Source organism: Pipistrellus hanaki (genome assembly GCF_964339955.1).
Source record: "Pipistrellus hanaki genome assembly, chromosome: 19".
Lineage (NCBI taxonomy): Eukaryota > Metazoa > Chordata > Mammalia > Chiroptera > Vespertilionidae > Pipistrellus > Pipistrellus hanaki.
In genome coordinates, this window is record NC_140521.1 from 24,981,541 (window position 1) to 24,994,349 (window position 12,809).

The 12,809-nt window shown below is 53.8% G+C and overlaps 1 protein-coding gene across 2 annotated transcripts in view; it reads right to left on the reverse strand.

Moving 5' to 3' along the window:
• Positions 1-12,809, reverse strand: part of TECTA (tectorin alpha) — a gene marked incomplete at its 5' end in the record, with an annotated part of 118,912 nt that overhangs the window by 29,137 nt on the left and 76,966 nt on the right. The window contains 3 exons of one of the 2 annotated variants that reach the window (XM_084868413.1): positions 6,174-6,454; positions 7,363-7,649; positions 9,895-10,278. In XM_084868413.1, the coding sequence (XP_084724539.1) occupies positions 6,174-6,454; positions 7,363-7,649; positions 9,895-10,278 (952 nt within the window). Of the gene's footprint in view, positions 1-6,173; positions 6,497-7,362; positions 7,650-9,894; positions 10,279-12,809 lie in introns of both variants that reach the window. The other variant, XM_084868412.1, reaches the window with a different exon arrangement.

Genomic DNA, 12,809 nt, shown 5'->3' on the forward strand with positions numbered 1-12,809 from the left:
TGGCGCGTGGAGCTGTGAGGTGGACAGCGGCCACGGGCGGACACACAGGAGCGCAGCGGGCAGCGGGCAGCGGGCGGCCCCGCGTGTGCGGGCGGATGGCCTCCCCCTCAGCGCTCTGCGGCAGCACCGCCCCGGCTCCACGGCGCCCTCGCCCGGTCCCCGGTCCCCGCGGTGCTGCGTCTGGGGTGACGCCCCATGGTCTCTGCCGACCCCGCGGGCGGCCTGGCCGCTGCCAGGGCATGTGCTCTGATGACTCGCCGTCTCTGTCCCAGCGCCAGCCCCTCCCGCCGGCACTGGGCACGTCCACGCCAAGAGACAGCCTCAGGCCAGTGAGTCCCGAAGCCCAGGGCACCGTCCGCCTCCCCATCAGCTCCTCCTGGAGTGTGTGACAGACACCAAACCTCACACAGCTCGCAGGCCGCCCACACACTCTGCCCAAAGGGTGAGGCCGTGTGTGAACGTCCGTCTGCACCCGAGGAACAGAACAGCTCCGGGCAAGGGGGCAGCCACCCCCGGAGCAGCAGCAGTGAGTGTGAACCTCGCACCGGGGCCATTCCCTTCCGTTAAAGCGTCTCTCCCTGTTCGATGTCAGATTCCTGTCTTTCATGGCAGGAGGTGAGCGCTGGAGACACCGCCGCCCCACCCCTGCGGCTGACAGTGAAGCGGGGGGGGGGGGGGGGGGGAGGGGGGGGCGTGAGGCTGCGGTGAGGGGACCGCTGCCCCTCTCCCTGCCAGGGCGAGGCCCGGTAAGCGGAGACACCACCCCGCCGCCTGGTGCCAGGTGAGCCTGGAAGACGGCCTTCAGCACCGAGGACAGCTATTGAAGGAGCACAGCCGGCCCCACAGAGGACTTGGCCCCCAGGAAGGAAACCGCTCCCTGCGATCGAAACCGAGGCCCATCTGCCAGTGGTGCCTCAGCTAGCCCTGTACGAGGGGCTTTTGAAGTTAAAAACAAAATCTCATGAGTTTTTTTTTATTTGATAATAAAAAAGTTTAGCGCAGTTAATTTTAAAGTTAAAGTATTGCTTGTTAACACAACATATTAAAATGACCAAACAAAGCATTTCTGTCGATGTCCTGGGGAGACCGGTCATTCTAAGAGATTTTGAAACCGCTGGGTGCGTGCTGCACTCAGCTGCCTGGTTTTCGGTTTGGACACACTGTCTCTGACCGCGTCAGCTTCACGCTTCCTGTCTGGACGCCTGCGCAGTGCCTTCGAGCGGCAGTTTCCTGGCGTCGTGTGCACCCCACGGGGAGTGCGTGTCAGGCAACACCACGCCTCCTGCTACAGGCATGTCTCACCACATCATGGGACAGAGTAGCCACTTGTGTATAGGGTCACACATAAATGCATATGACGTTTGTATATGTTTATATATATTCGCTCCATTTGATTAACATGGTAAGAAAATGAACAGATAGAATAATGGATATCTATAATTATAAAAGCATAATATGATAATTAGACTGGACAGCCCAATGACCTTCTGGACATCATTCTGGACATCCTTCCAGATGAAGCCGTCAAGACAGGGGCCAAGGCAGAGGCAGTTGGGGTGATCAGGCAGGCAGGCAGGTGGGCGGTTAGGAGCCAGTAATCCCAGATTGTGAGAGGGATGTCTGACTGCTGATTTAGGTCCTATCCCTGAGGGTGGGATCGGGCCTAAACCAGCAGTCAGACATCCCCCGAGGGGTCCCAGATTGTGAGAAGGTACAGGCCTGGCTGAGGGACCTCCCCCACCCCATGCATGAATTTCGTGCACAGGGCTTTTAGCATCGATGCTAATAAATGGGTAATATGCTAATTAGAGCGACAGCTTCCGGACGTCAATCCGGACATCCATCCGTCAAAGCCACAGTGCCTGCAAGGGCCTAGGGCCATGGGGGAGTGGCTGCGCTGCCAAGGGAGCGGGAGCCGAGCAGCAGTACCGCCTCCGCTCTGTAGGGGGTGGCAGTGGGTGGGTGCGAGGACTAAGACCTTGGCATCAGCTGCTACAGCACAAAGGGCCTCACCCAGGAGATGGTGAAGGGGGGGCTGGGCCTGGATGAAGAGGCCCTGAGGCGGCACCAGGGGGAGCCACAGTTCAGGAGCCTCTGGGCCACCCAGCACTGCACCCAGTCCCGGAGGCATGCCGCCAGTGCGGCGATGCCACTTGCCCGCAGCCATCCCCAGAGGGTGCGGTGGGCTGTGCACACAGCGAGGGCTGCCAGCGCAAGACCAGTGGGGGGTGCGGGTGTGAGCAGCTCATGGCCCTTTGCTTCCTCCATGCCCAACGCTGCCAGGAAAACGCGTGCCCCATGCCCTTCTGCCTCAACGTCAAGCAGAAGCTCCACCGGCAGGAGACAGCACTGCCAGCAGCACGCGTAGCTCATGCACCAGTTGAGGCCACCATCACTCCGCACCGGGCCCCAACCGAGTCTGCCTTCCCTCCTTCAGTACCACCCCAGCCCCCACACTGCCTCCCAGCACCCCCTGGGCCTCACAGCCCCCGACTGCCCCAGCCCTCGCCTGTGAGCATGTCACTAGCCAGCTTCTCCAGCATGGCCTGAACTCAGCCACACCACAGTGTGCACTGGAAAGCCCACTAACCAGGTGCCTGCCCTTCCCCTCCTCCCCCCTCCGGCCCACCGGCAGCAGTGGAGGTGCCCGCAGATTGCACCTGAGGTGCAGCAGCAGCAGCACTTGTACTGGGTGAGCACCGACAACAGTATGCCCCTGAGGCAGTGACCCCCAGAGCCAGATGGCCCCCATGGGCCTGAAGGTGACCAAACCAGGTCAGTGGCCTGTTATACTGCCCCTAGAGCCCTGGCAGCCGGCACCCACCCCCCAGCAACAGCCCACGTGAGGCACGCCAGAACCGGGAGGTTTCTGCAGACCAAGGTGCAGCCACCTCAGAGCATCTCTCCAGCTGCTGCAGACACTGAAGTCTCCCAGCTCCCCCAGCAGCGGCACGTGCTCAACACCCTCAAGCCAAACCCTCAGCTGCTGGCTGCTCTCAGCAAATAGCACACGGCCTAGTATGTGGCCAGCCAGCCCGGCCTTCCGCTCTAGTCCAGCCTGCTGAACCTGAACGCCATGCAGGCCACGACCTGCTGTCCCTCCGCAGCACCAAGCAGTGGGAGGCCTGACCCCAGAGCCAGGCCTTGAACACCATGAATCCTGGGTGCAACCCCAGCGGGCGAGTGTGAAGCACAGCGCAGAGATGCCTGGAGCAGCAGCAGCAGCAGGAAGGCAGTGCCGGCACGGCTGCAGGCCTGGCAGAGTACGCTGGTTCCGGCAGCCTCCAGGCGCTGAGCCACGCGCAGCCACGTGGCAGCAGCGGATCCTGAGCAGGTGGGTCCCAGGCCAGCCGAACCCTGTTGGCACATTCTGTCCCTTCCCCAGCCCTCAGTGTCTCCCCTGCACTGCACCCAGTACTTCCTATTGTCCCCGCTCGAGGCTCCTACCCTCTCTGCTATTATTCTCACTTCAGGTGTCACAGGAGAAGCTAAGCAGAGAACAGCAACGCTAGACCCAGTTTCCTGCAACTGCCTGCCCTTGCGTCCGACCCACTTAGAGATATAAATATCCCGCCCGCCCTGCTCTTGCTTGCTGAAATGCATATACTGGTGTGTATTAAAAATAAAACTTCTAAAACTCTCACCACATCTCTTGGCCTGTCTCCTGTGAGCACGGACCTAACAAGCCCCTGAGCCCAGCAGCACACGCTCTCAGAGAGCCACAGCCTCAGCTCACTGGCCAGCAGATGCCACACCCCTCAGCGGCCTGGTGAGATCTGGCCCTGACCGTCTCCAGATCCCAGTCCCAGCCTACCCATTCCACCATCAACACGGACCCGCCCCAGCCTTCACCACACCACGTCTCCCCCAGATTGGTTCTCCCCTCCCAGGACTCCCAGGCACCATGACAGCTCTATAGATCAGGGACAAGTGGGGAACCCCAAATATGCAATGCTACCACAGCTAAGTACCCACAGGAGTGCATTGGCCAGTGAGCTGTCCCGGTTGGTGACATCACAGTGACACCCTAGAACTGTTGCACGAGTAGGAGCAGAGGGGCGCCACTGCGGGAGAGGCCTCGGCCCTTCCAAAGAGGCCGCGGGAGAGGGTGCTGCGTGGTCCCAATCCCAGTGCTGTCCCTACCCCAGAGGTAGCCACAGAGGAAGCAGGACAGATGGGCCCCAGTGCCATGCCTCCACAGAGGCTGGACGGGATGTGACCTGCTGTGCCTCAACCTCCCATAGCCGCCCCCTCCCCCCTGCCAGCCTAGTTGCCCCCAACTGTCCCCCGGGCGGGCCTGGCCACCTCACACAGCCTGCTGCTCAGTCATTTGGTCGCCCCTCACTAACCCCCCTGCCGGCCTGGTCGCCCCATGTATTCTGTTCAATTGTCTGTTCGGTTGCGATGGTCACTTAAACTTTTATTATTATAGACTAGTGGCCCAGTGCACAGACTCGTGCACATTGAAAGGAAATTAACTAGAAGAAATATTTCAATATAGCTATTTACCTTTTTATATAGCTCTATAATAGAAGTGTCAACCAAATTCACAATCAATAATGACAGATCAAAACACACATGTGCAATTGGCACCAGCAAGAGTTTTTTATGTATGGCGCATGCTTGAGTCAACTTAACCTTTTATACGTATATAATAAACTTGCTTAGACTTGCTTTCTGATGTAGCTAAACTTTTTCCATCCCAGTGAAACAGCCCAACTTCTCTTTCAGGTAATTGTCAGCAACACAGCAGTAAATATCAGCATGAAGCAGATTATTATTGTAGATCACACAGAGAGAACAAAGGGTAAAATATTTAACTGCACCAGTGTTTGACTGTATTCTGCACAGTGAGGAAACCTGAAGTTACTTTCAAGGTCCACCATTTCTTACTTCTTTTCAGTTGGGTCAAGTTTCTAAGTTTTCTAAATCTCCGTTTCCTGGCTAATGAAAAGAAAACAGGATTCTACCGAGTCTCCTATCTCCATATTCCAGGACTTCTGTGAGGATCAATGAGATGAGGCATGGTGGAATGCTTCACAGACATTTGATTAAACTGTAAAATGTTTCCACCTGGCTATAAAGCAAGTTGTGTCCCTGGGCTGAAGAAACTTCAAGGAGGCTAGTTGCTAGGGAGAGGAAGCCAGGTATTGCTATGTGACGTCATTACCTAGCACCCACAGCCACTGTTTCTGGGCTGGGCTGGGCTGTGGGCCACATTTTGTGCCATGGCAGCATCAGCTGTGATTTGGTGGGTGTCACTCCAGGGTGGTGGTGGGGCCTGTGTCCCACTTGGGGAAAGCCGAGTGTTGCTTTGTCAGCACCAGGTCCACAGTGTTGTTTCTCTGTAAATGACCAGTGTGGGTCACGACAGCTCCTGCGTTCAGCATCTGCCCCCTGGTGATCAGTGGGTGTCATAGTGACCAGTCAAATGGGCGGAGAGATACTTAACATATTGGCCTTTTGCTATATGTAATTATTTTATCCTATATAATAAAAGGCTAATATGCAAATTGACCGAATGGAGGAATGACCTGTCACTGTAACGCACACTGACTACCAGGGGGCAGACGCTCAATGCAGAAGCCAGCCTCATGGGAGCCTCTCTTGCTTCCACAGCAGTGCTAAGGACCCTTTGGGGGATGTCCGACTGCCAGCTTGGGCCCACTCCCATCCTGGACTTTGAAAGGGCACAGGCCAGGCTGAAGGACTCCCCTTCCCACTGCCAGTGCACAAATGTTGTGCCCCGGGCTTCTAGTGTACATATAAAATTCCTTTATAATTCTAACCACAGCTTCCTTTCCATCCAGGCAGACACGACCAACTCCATCCTAACTCAGCTTGCCACTTGCCACTCACACTGCCTCTGACTCAGGCTCTGGCCATGTCAAAGGAGCGGCATGGAGCTGCGTTTAGGGCCTAGATGCATCGGTGCCATGTGTACTCTGTCCCTCCACTTCACAAGTCAGTACACATGCTCATCCCACCCAGAGCCTCATCTCAATGCCCCCCCACCCCCCGCTGGTGCTCTGGACCTCGCACATGGGCAGGAGCTGGCTGCAGCCACCTTTCCCACCCTGGACGCGGGTCTGAGACCAGCTGGCCAAAGGGGCGGAGCCACGCCAGCAGCAAGGCTGTTCTCCCTTAACTTAGAAACAAAACAGCTCTCTTACAGCAATTCTCCTTCTCGATCCACTCGGTGCTGAGGATCCCTAGGGAGCGGCAGGCCTCCCCGTAGGCCGCCAGCGAGCCGCACAGCTGCAGCTTCCGGTGGTTGTAGCAGCCGTCCAGGTAGCAGGACTCGTAGAAGGGCAGCGGGTCGAGCAGCCCGTAGCAGGGCTGGAAGAAGCCCTTCATGTCCGTGAGCTTCAGGCAGTAGCCGTCGCCCTGCAGTCTCTGGATGTGCACGTTGTCGCAGGCGGCTGCGTACTGCGAGAACTGCAACTCGTTGCAGCTGCGGGCGAGGGGGCGGGTCAGAGAGAAAGCAAAGCAGCCCCTGGGCCCTGGGGGTGGGGGTGGGGATCTATCTGCTGCCTCCTCTGCGGACCCAGAAGCCAGCACACCACACCGATCCCAACACCAACTGGCCTGCGACCGCAGGAAGCTCAGGGCATTTCGGTTGATGTTGCCGGGAAAGTGAGCATAAAATCAGACTGACCTGGTGGCCTAGTACCAGACAAAGGCAGAGCCTGACATATTAACCTTTGCTGTGACTGACTGTGTCACGGATATAATAACCACAAACAAGTGTTGATCTAACAAATAGCGATAGTAATGATGACTACTACACCGGAAAGGCTCACACCGGTGTGAAGCTTTCTGTCCACATCTGGGCATTGCTGAGGTATGGCGTTAGAGCCAAGTGCAGTGCCAAGCAGGAGACGTCTGTCTGCAGATCCAGATCATCATTCAGCAGCCCATGTGCCCTAATGAACCCCCATGAAAATAGTGCACAGAGCTCGTTCGAGGGGGGGACAGTTAGGGCCTTGGAGACTTCTGTGTTTAAAGAGGATGTTTTGACTCCTACCAATGTCACCAGCAACCACACCCAAGCTTCCCAGTAAGCACACGACTGGGCCGGCACTGGGGAGCAAGCTGTGGCCCTTTTCTCATGCGTTAACTCTGAATCCCACCCCCGCGGAGTGCTTGGGTTCCAGTTGGCCATTGGTGTAAGCCTGGGCAGACTGTGAAAATTCAGTGACACCACCTAACCCAGGCCCTCCCTCTGCCGCACAAGACACCCCCAAGGCCTCTGATGTGTCTCTTTGTGTCATGAAAACGCCATAGACTTCGGCTCACTCTGTGCAGGAAGAGGAAGTGATGCTAGGGAAAGGGGGGGGGGCGCCCGTGGCGGCCTCTCACCTCTTCTGCATGCCGTTGGTCTTCCAGCTCTGGGCCAGCACCACGCTGCTCACCACTGGCTTCCCCCGCAGCGTCACGTAGTCGTCAGTTAGGTCCCCATTGAAGTTGCCACAGAGGCCACACACTTTGTTCTGCAGCCTCTCGCTGATGCTGATTTTGATGACGTTGAAGCCGTTGTAGTGAATCTGGATGTCGGGGCTGGTGTCAATCACCAGGAACCCCTCGCTGCTGTAGATTTTGGTTGCCAGCCCAGTTATAAACGGGACATTCACCTGAGTGCCGTTCACCTAGGGAAGGCAATAAAAGCAAACGGTCCTGAGGGCAGAGGTTTGCAAGCACTGGCCGAAACAGGCCAGAGTTAATGTTTTATGGTCTCTATTGCTACTCAACTCTCACCTCATGGCAGGAAAGCAGCCTTTAGACAAGATGTCACTGAGGCTGTGTTCCAATAAAGTTTTACTTACAAACACAGGCAGCAAGTAAATTGGCTAAATCCTGTACTTTGCTGCCCCCTGCTCCAGAGTTCGACACTTACTCATTTCACTGGTCACAGTTCCCCACAAAGAAGTAAAATATGAAAGCAGAGGCAAGAAAACGTTAGGAAATGTAACCACAGCCAAGGGTGGCTTTCCAGCATAAACAATGGCTGGAGACGTAGGCCAGCCCTGCCCTGAGGAGCTGGCATGGCAGCGTGGCTGGAGGACGCAGCTATCTTACTGTCTTCTTGCATCCAATGCTGACCGCTGACCGGAGTCCAGCCCTGAGAGCCGGCCGCATAGCATTCCTGCATCTATCACTGTCTTGCTTCATAACAATCTCTTTTCTTAGCCTGTAGGATAGAATGTAACATGCTTTTCTTATACTTACAAAACAAATTGTATTTTTTTTCACCTGCAGGTTATTAGTAAATTTTATTTCTTTTTAAAAATATATATTTTATTCATCTTTTACAAAGAGGAAGGGAGAAGGATAGAGAGCTAGAAACATCGATGAGAGAGAAACCGACCAGCTGCCTCCTGCACATCCCCTACTAGGGATGTGCCCGCAACCAATGTACATGCCCTTGACTGGAATCGAACCTGGGACCCTTCAGTCCACAGACCGATGCTCTATCCACTGAGCCAAACCAGTTTTGGCTAAATTTTATTTCCTAAAAAATCAGGAGCCTTTAAAAATATGATTACTTTCTATTTTAGCAGCGTGGAGTGTTTTATTCAGCAACAATGTCAGCTTTGCTGTGTTGGGTGGCTAGGTCACCTCTGGCTCTGGGTTCTGGACGAGTGTCACTGTATCTACGTGGGCCAGTTTGCAAAAGGAACTGTAGCAGCTTTCCCTGAAGTTAAAAGGCAGCAGTAGAATGTAAACGCCTTCTTTAAGCTTAGAAAATACTGCCAGGCCTTTGCCTAACTCTGGATACTAAACTACATGATGATGGTTCGACACTCTCTTACCTAAGCCAGAGCTGGAACACACACACACACACACACACACACACACACACACACACACACACACACACAGAGTTCAATTCCAGCAAACGCTCGTGTGTGCCTGGTCCATCCCTGCCCTCCCGACTGTCACAGAGCTTCGAGCTCTGACTGCATCCTCAGGTCCACCTGTGGCCACAGCCGGTTCACCTGAGGCTAGAGTCCCTGACAACAGCTCACCAGAGCAGGTTACATCTTAAAGGGAAGGGGTGTGAGGACTCAAGTACAGAGGCCTGTTCATGTGGGTGGGCTGAGGCTCACGCGTGTATTTATTCATCTTTCCACATGTCCCAGATGCAAGGAGCCCGGCAGCTGCCTGGGGAAGCCAGCAGTGAGGACAGCACCCCTCCCATCATGTGCCTGCCGCTGGCATGTCCTCTGGGCCCTGTCCTGGTGGGGTGTGCCCTCCCTCAGGGTGTGGTCTAGGTACTTGCGTTTTCAGGCCAATGCTCGCTTCTCTCAGCTTCTGGAAGGATGGCAGAGATGGAAGAGCTAGTCTGCGTGTAGGTGGGCAGAACCAGAATGACTGTAAAGGCTCAAATGCGCTGCTCACGGGATGAATCCGGAGAGAGTGAGCCTCTGCCACGGTGTCGCCTGAAGCTCCACCGTCACCGGCATCATCGCACTCCAGATCCTGCCAAGCCCCGGGGCCTCAGACTGTCCGCACAGGGACAAAGGGCCTGTCCCTGCACTCATGGGACCTTTATACTGACTCTAAGACCTGGGCTCTGCCCTGGCCGGCTGGCTCAGTGGACAGAGCATGGGCCTGCAGGCTGAGGGCCTCAGATCTGGGTCTGGTTAGGGCACAGGCCCAGGCTGCAGGCTCCATCCCCAGTGGAGGGCGTGCAGGAGGCAGCCGGCCAATGATTCTCTCTCATCACAAATATTTCTCTCTCCCTCCCTCTTCCTTACTCTCTGAAACCAATAGCAATATATTTAAAATTTAAAATGCAAATAAAATGGATGATCTGTGCACGGTGCCTGTGAAGCGGCAGCTGTGACCCTCACGCCAGGTCGTCAGGGGCCAGGGACCGGGTGTGGTCACCTTGACAGTGTTGCGGTCACTGATGAGGATCTGCTCCTCGTTGATGTAGAAGTAGACGGGTGAGATGACGGTGAGGTTGGGGGAGGACCACTTGTCGAAGTTGATGATGAGCTGGAAGGAGATGTCAGGCAGCTTCTGGCAGATGGTGGAGAGCACGAAGGCACAGTTGGCGGGGAAGCGCAGGAAGGCGCCGTCGAAGGTGCGGAAGACACCACCGCCCGCCGCCAGGCAGTAAGAGGTGCGGGTGCTGAAGCAGCCGCGCACCCCGTGCCGCAGCGCGCACTCCTCGTCCGACTTGCACTGGCGCGGGTCGCACTGGATCAGGTTGCGCCGGAAGCAGCGGCAGCGCCGGGTGCAGTCGCTGTTCCAGAACAGCTGCTTGGGCTGCAAGAGAGGCTCTGGTGAACTGGGGCTGGGGGCAGGGAGAGGGACTCCTGAGAGGGCAGGGGGGGCCAAGGCTAACTCCTGACTCCATTTTGTACTGTGGGGCAGGGTGGAGCTATCCTTCATTTTGTGTAACTGGACCCTAGCCCTCACCCAACCAATCAGGGTCAGCTAAAGCAGTGACAACACCACCCTTATAAAACCCCTTGACCTGTTGAAGCCTGCTCTCTTCCACCACGCTGTCAGCGTGAGTGGGACAGCACCCATGCTAGCATGGAATTCAGGCTTTCTGTAATTGCATCGGACTCAGCTCCCTGGTGGTCCTTGGGGATCACAAAATCTGGGCGTAACATTTGGGGGCTTGTCTGGGATCCCCAAGACCCTGAGGGACCCCGATCCGGAGAGCCTGACTGGCCGCAGTAAGTGTGTGTGTGTCTGTGTGCTTGTGTGAGCACTCTGGAGGGATGTGGAAACCCCTCGTGTCGGTAGTGCCTGAAGAGGTCTAGATGAATGCATTGCTGGAAGACCACAAGCTGGAGGACTCGGAAGATGTTCCGACCTCCCAGGGGGCCCCTCACAGGCAGGAGAGAAGTGGAAACCTCTCCCAGGGGGCCCCTCACAGGCAGGAGAGAAGTGGAAACGGTGATCGGCGTGAGGCCGATGTCTGATTTGTGGAGGTCCGGAAGGGCCAATGGCAGACTTCTTATTCTAGTGAGTGGCCAGCTTTCAATGTCAGAGGGCCACCCGTTGGCATAAGGCTGTCGTTTGGTTTTGCTTCCACGGAGTTGGAAGACTGTTCTCAGGGGCCCTCTGTCTGTTTCTGTGTTCCCTGTTTGTTTGGTTGTGTAACTAAGGGTTTCAGTTTGCTCTTGTTTGTAAATTTGCTGATTCTTTCCCCCAGAGCAGGCAGGAGGTGGGGGAGGGGAGAAGAGACCTCATACTCACCATCTTTTAGACATTGGGGATTTCTGTACTCATGTCAGGCGGAAAGGTCGGCTCAAAATGAGTGCCATAGTTTTGGGCTGGGCTTAACTCTTTTCTGTGTACAGAATGAGTTTTAAGGATGGTGGAGATGAACTGGGAGATAAATTAAAGCTAGTTTCCCAAAAAGTTCTTTTGAAATTTCCCACCCTGAGTTTACATATGAATGGCTGAGAGTCTTCAGCTATCTTTAAAGAATGTGTTCATTTGCATTTGAATGGCTAGCCAAGGGACAAGTTTCCATGTGAATAGCTCCCAGTTTCCCTGGGCAGAGAAAAACAAAACATGGTTTAATTGTTGGATTTTGGAATTTATTCCTGAAAATATAAAAGTTTATTAATGGGGAATTGCTGGATGTTTGACTTGCGAGCTCTGAAAGTTTTGGGATTTGGATATGCTTAAAGAATGTGGTTTCTTGTTCAAATTAAAATCTTAGTTTGTATTTGGAATTTAAAATCTGTAATAAGAAGTGAAACTCCACTGAAGTGAAACTCCACAAAAAAACTCCACAAGAAGCTGAAACCACATCTGGTGCAGAGAAATTCAAAGGTGGCAGGAGAGGGTAAATCTATCTGCTCTCCTGCAATGATATTACTCAATGCTTTGTTTAAAAATTATAAAAGGACTTGCAAATTGGGTGTTATCTTGGCCAAATTGGGTGCTAGTTATTACTTCAGAAAGCAAAAAAGAAAGAAAAAAATTTGAGATCTGTCTTTATTTATTAAGCATGAAAAAAATGTGTTGACAAATCTGTTGCTGAAACTTCTCCCAAAGTAAGTAGGATGTGGGGGAAGGGAGAGACATCTGGCAATCCAATATTTGACTTGCCAGCTTTAAAAGTTCAAAGTATAAATTAAATTGGGAGAAGTTATATAAATGTGGTAATTAAATACCTAGAGTAAATAATTAAGAATTCAAGATGTATTACTTGTTTGGTATGTCTATGTTTATTAATTTAAAAGTATGAAGTTGTAACAATTGTGGTCCAAAAGGTTAAAACCAGGGACCAAATTCTAAAGTTAACTACTGTTTGTCTCAATTGGCCATTTAAGGTTGATGTGATTAATGATTACAGTACATTGTCAAATCTTTAGAAGAAATACCCTCAAGCAGACGGCTTTTCAGAAAATTCAGGGAGTCTGATTGCAATGTAGGGGTCACCAGTCCCTCTACTAGCAGGAGGCAAGTGCCTTTCCCAGTGGGAACAGAGTGGACTGCCGGATGAAAATGCCTCGGTGGGAGCACCTTCGCCATCTGGGACCTGAGCCACGCCTCCCTGCCTCTGCCCACCCGGAGTCCAGGGGTTGTTTTGAGTAACGGTGGCAGGGACAAGGAGAAAAATTCTCTTGTGACCCCCTGCCCCCCAATTAGATTGTTATAGTTATATTAGTGTGATGTTTGATTTATATTTTAAGGATTTAAAACAGTGTGAGAATAATTATTTGTGTGATTTAACCCCCAGCAACTGCTTGGACACTTTTAACCGGTGTTCTGTTAGGGGGCTTAGAGATGCAACTAGATCTGTATCTGTAGGGAAAGTGTGGCATTTT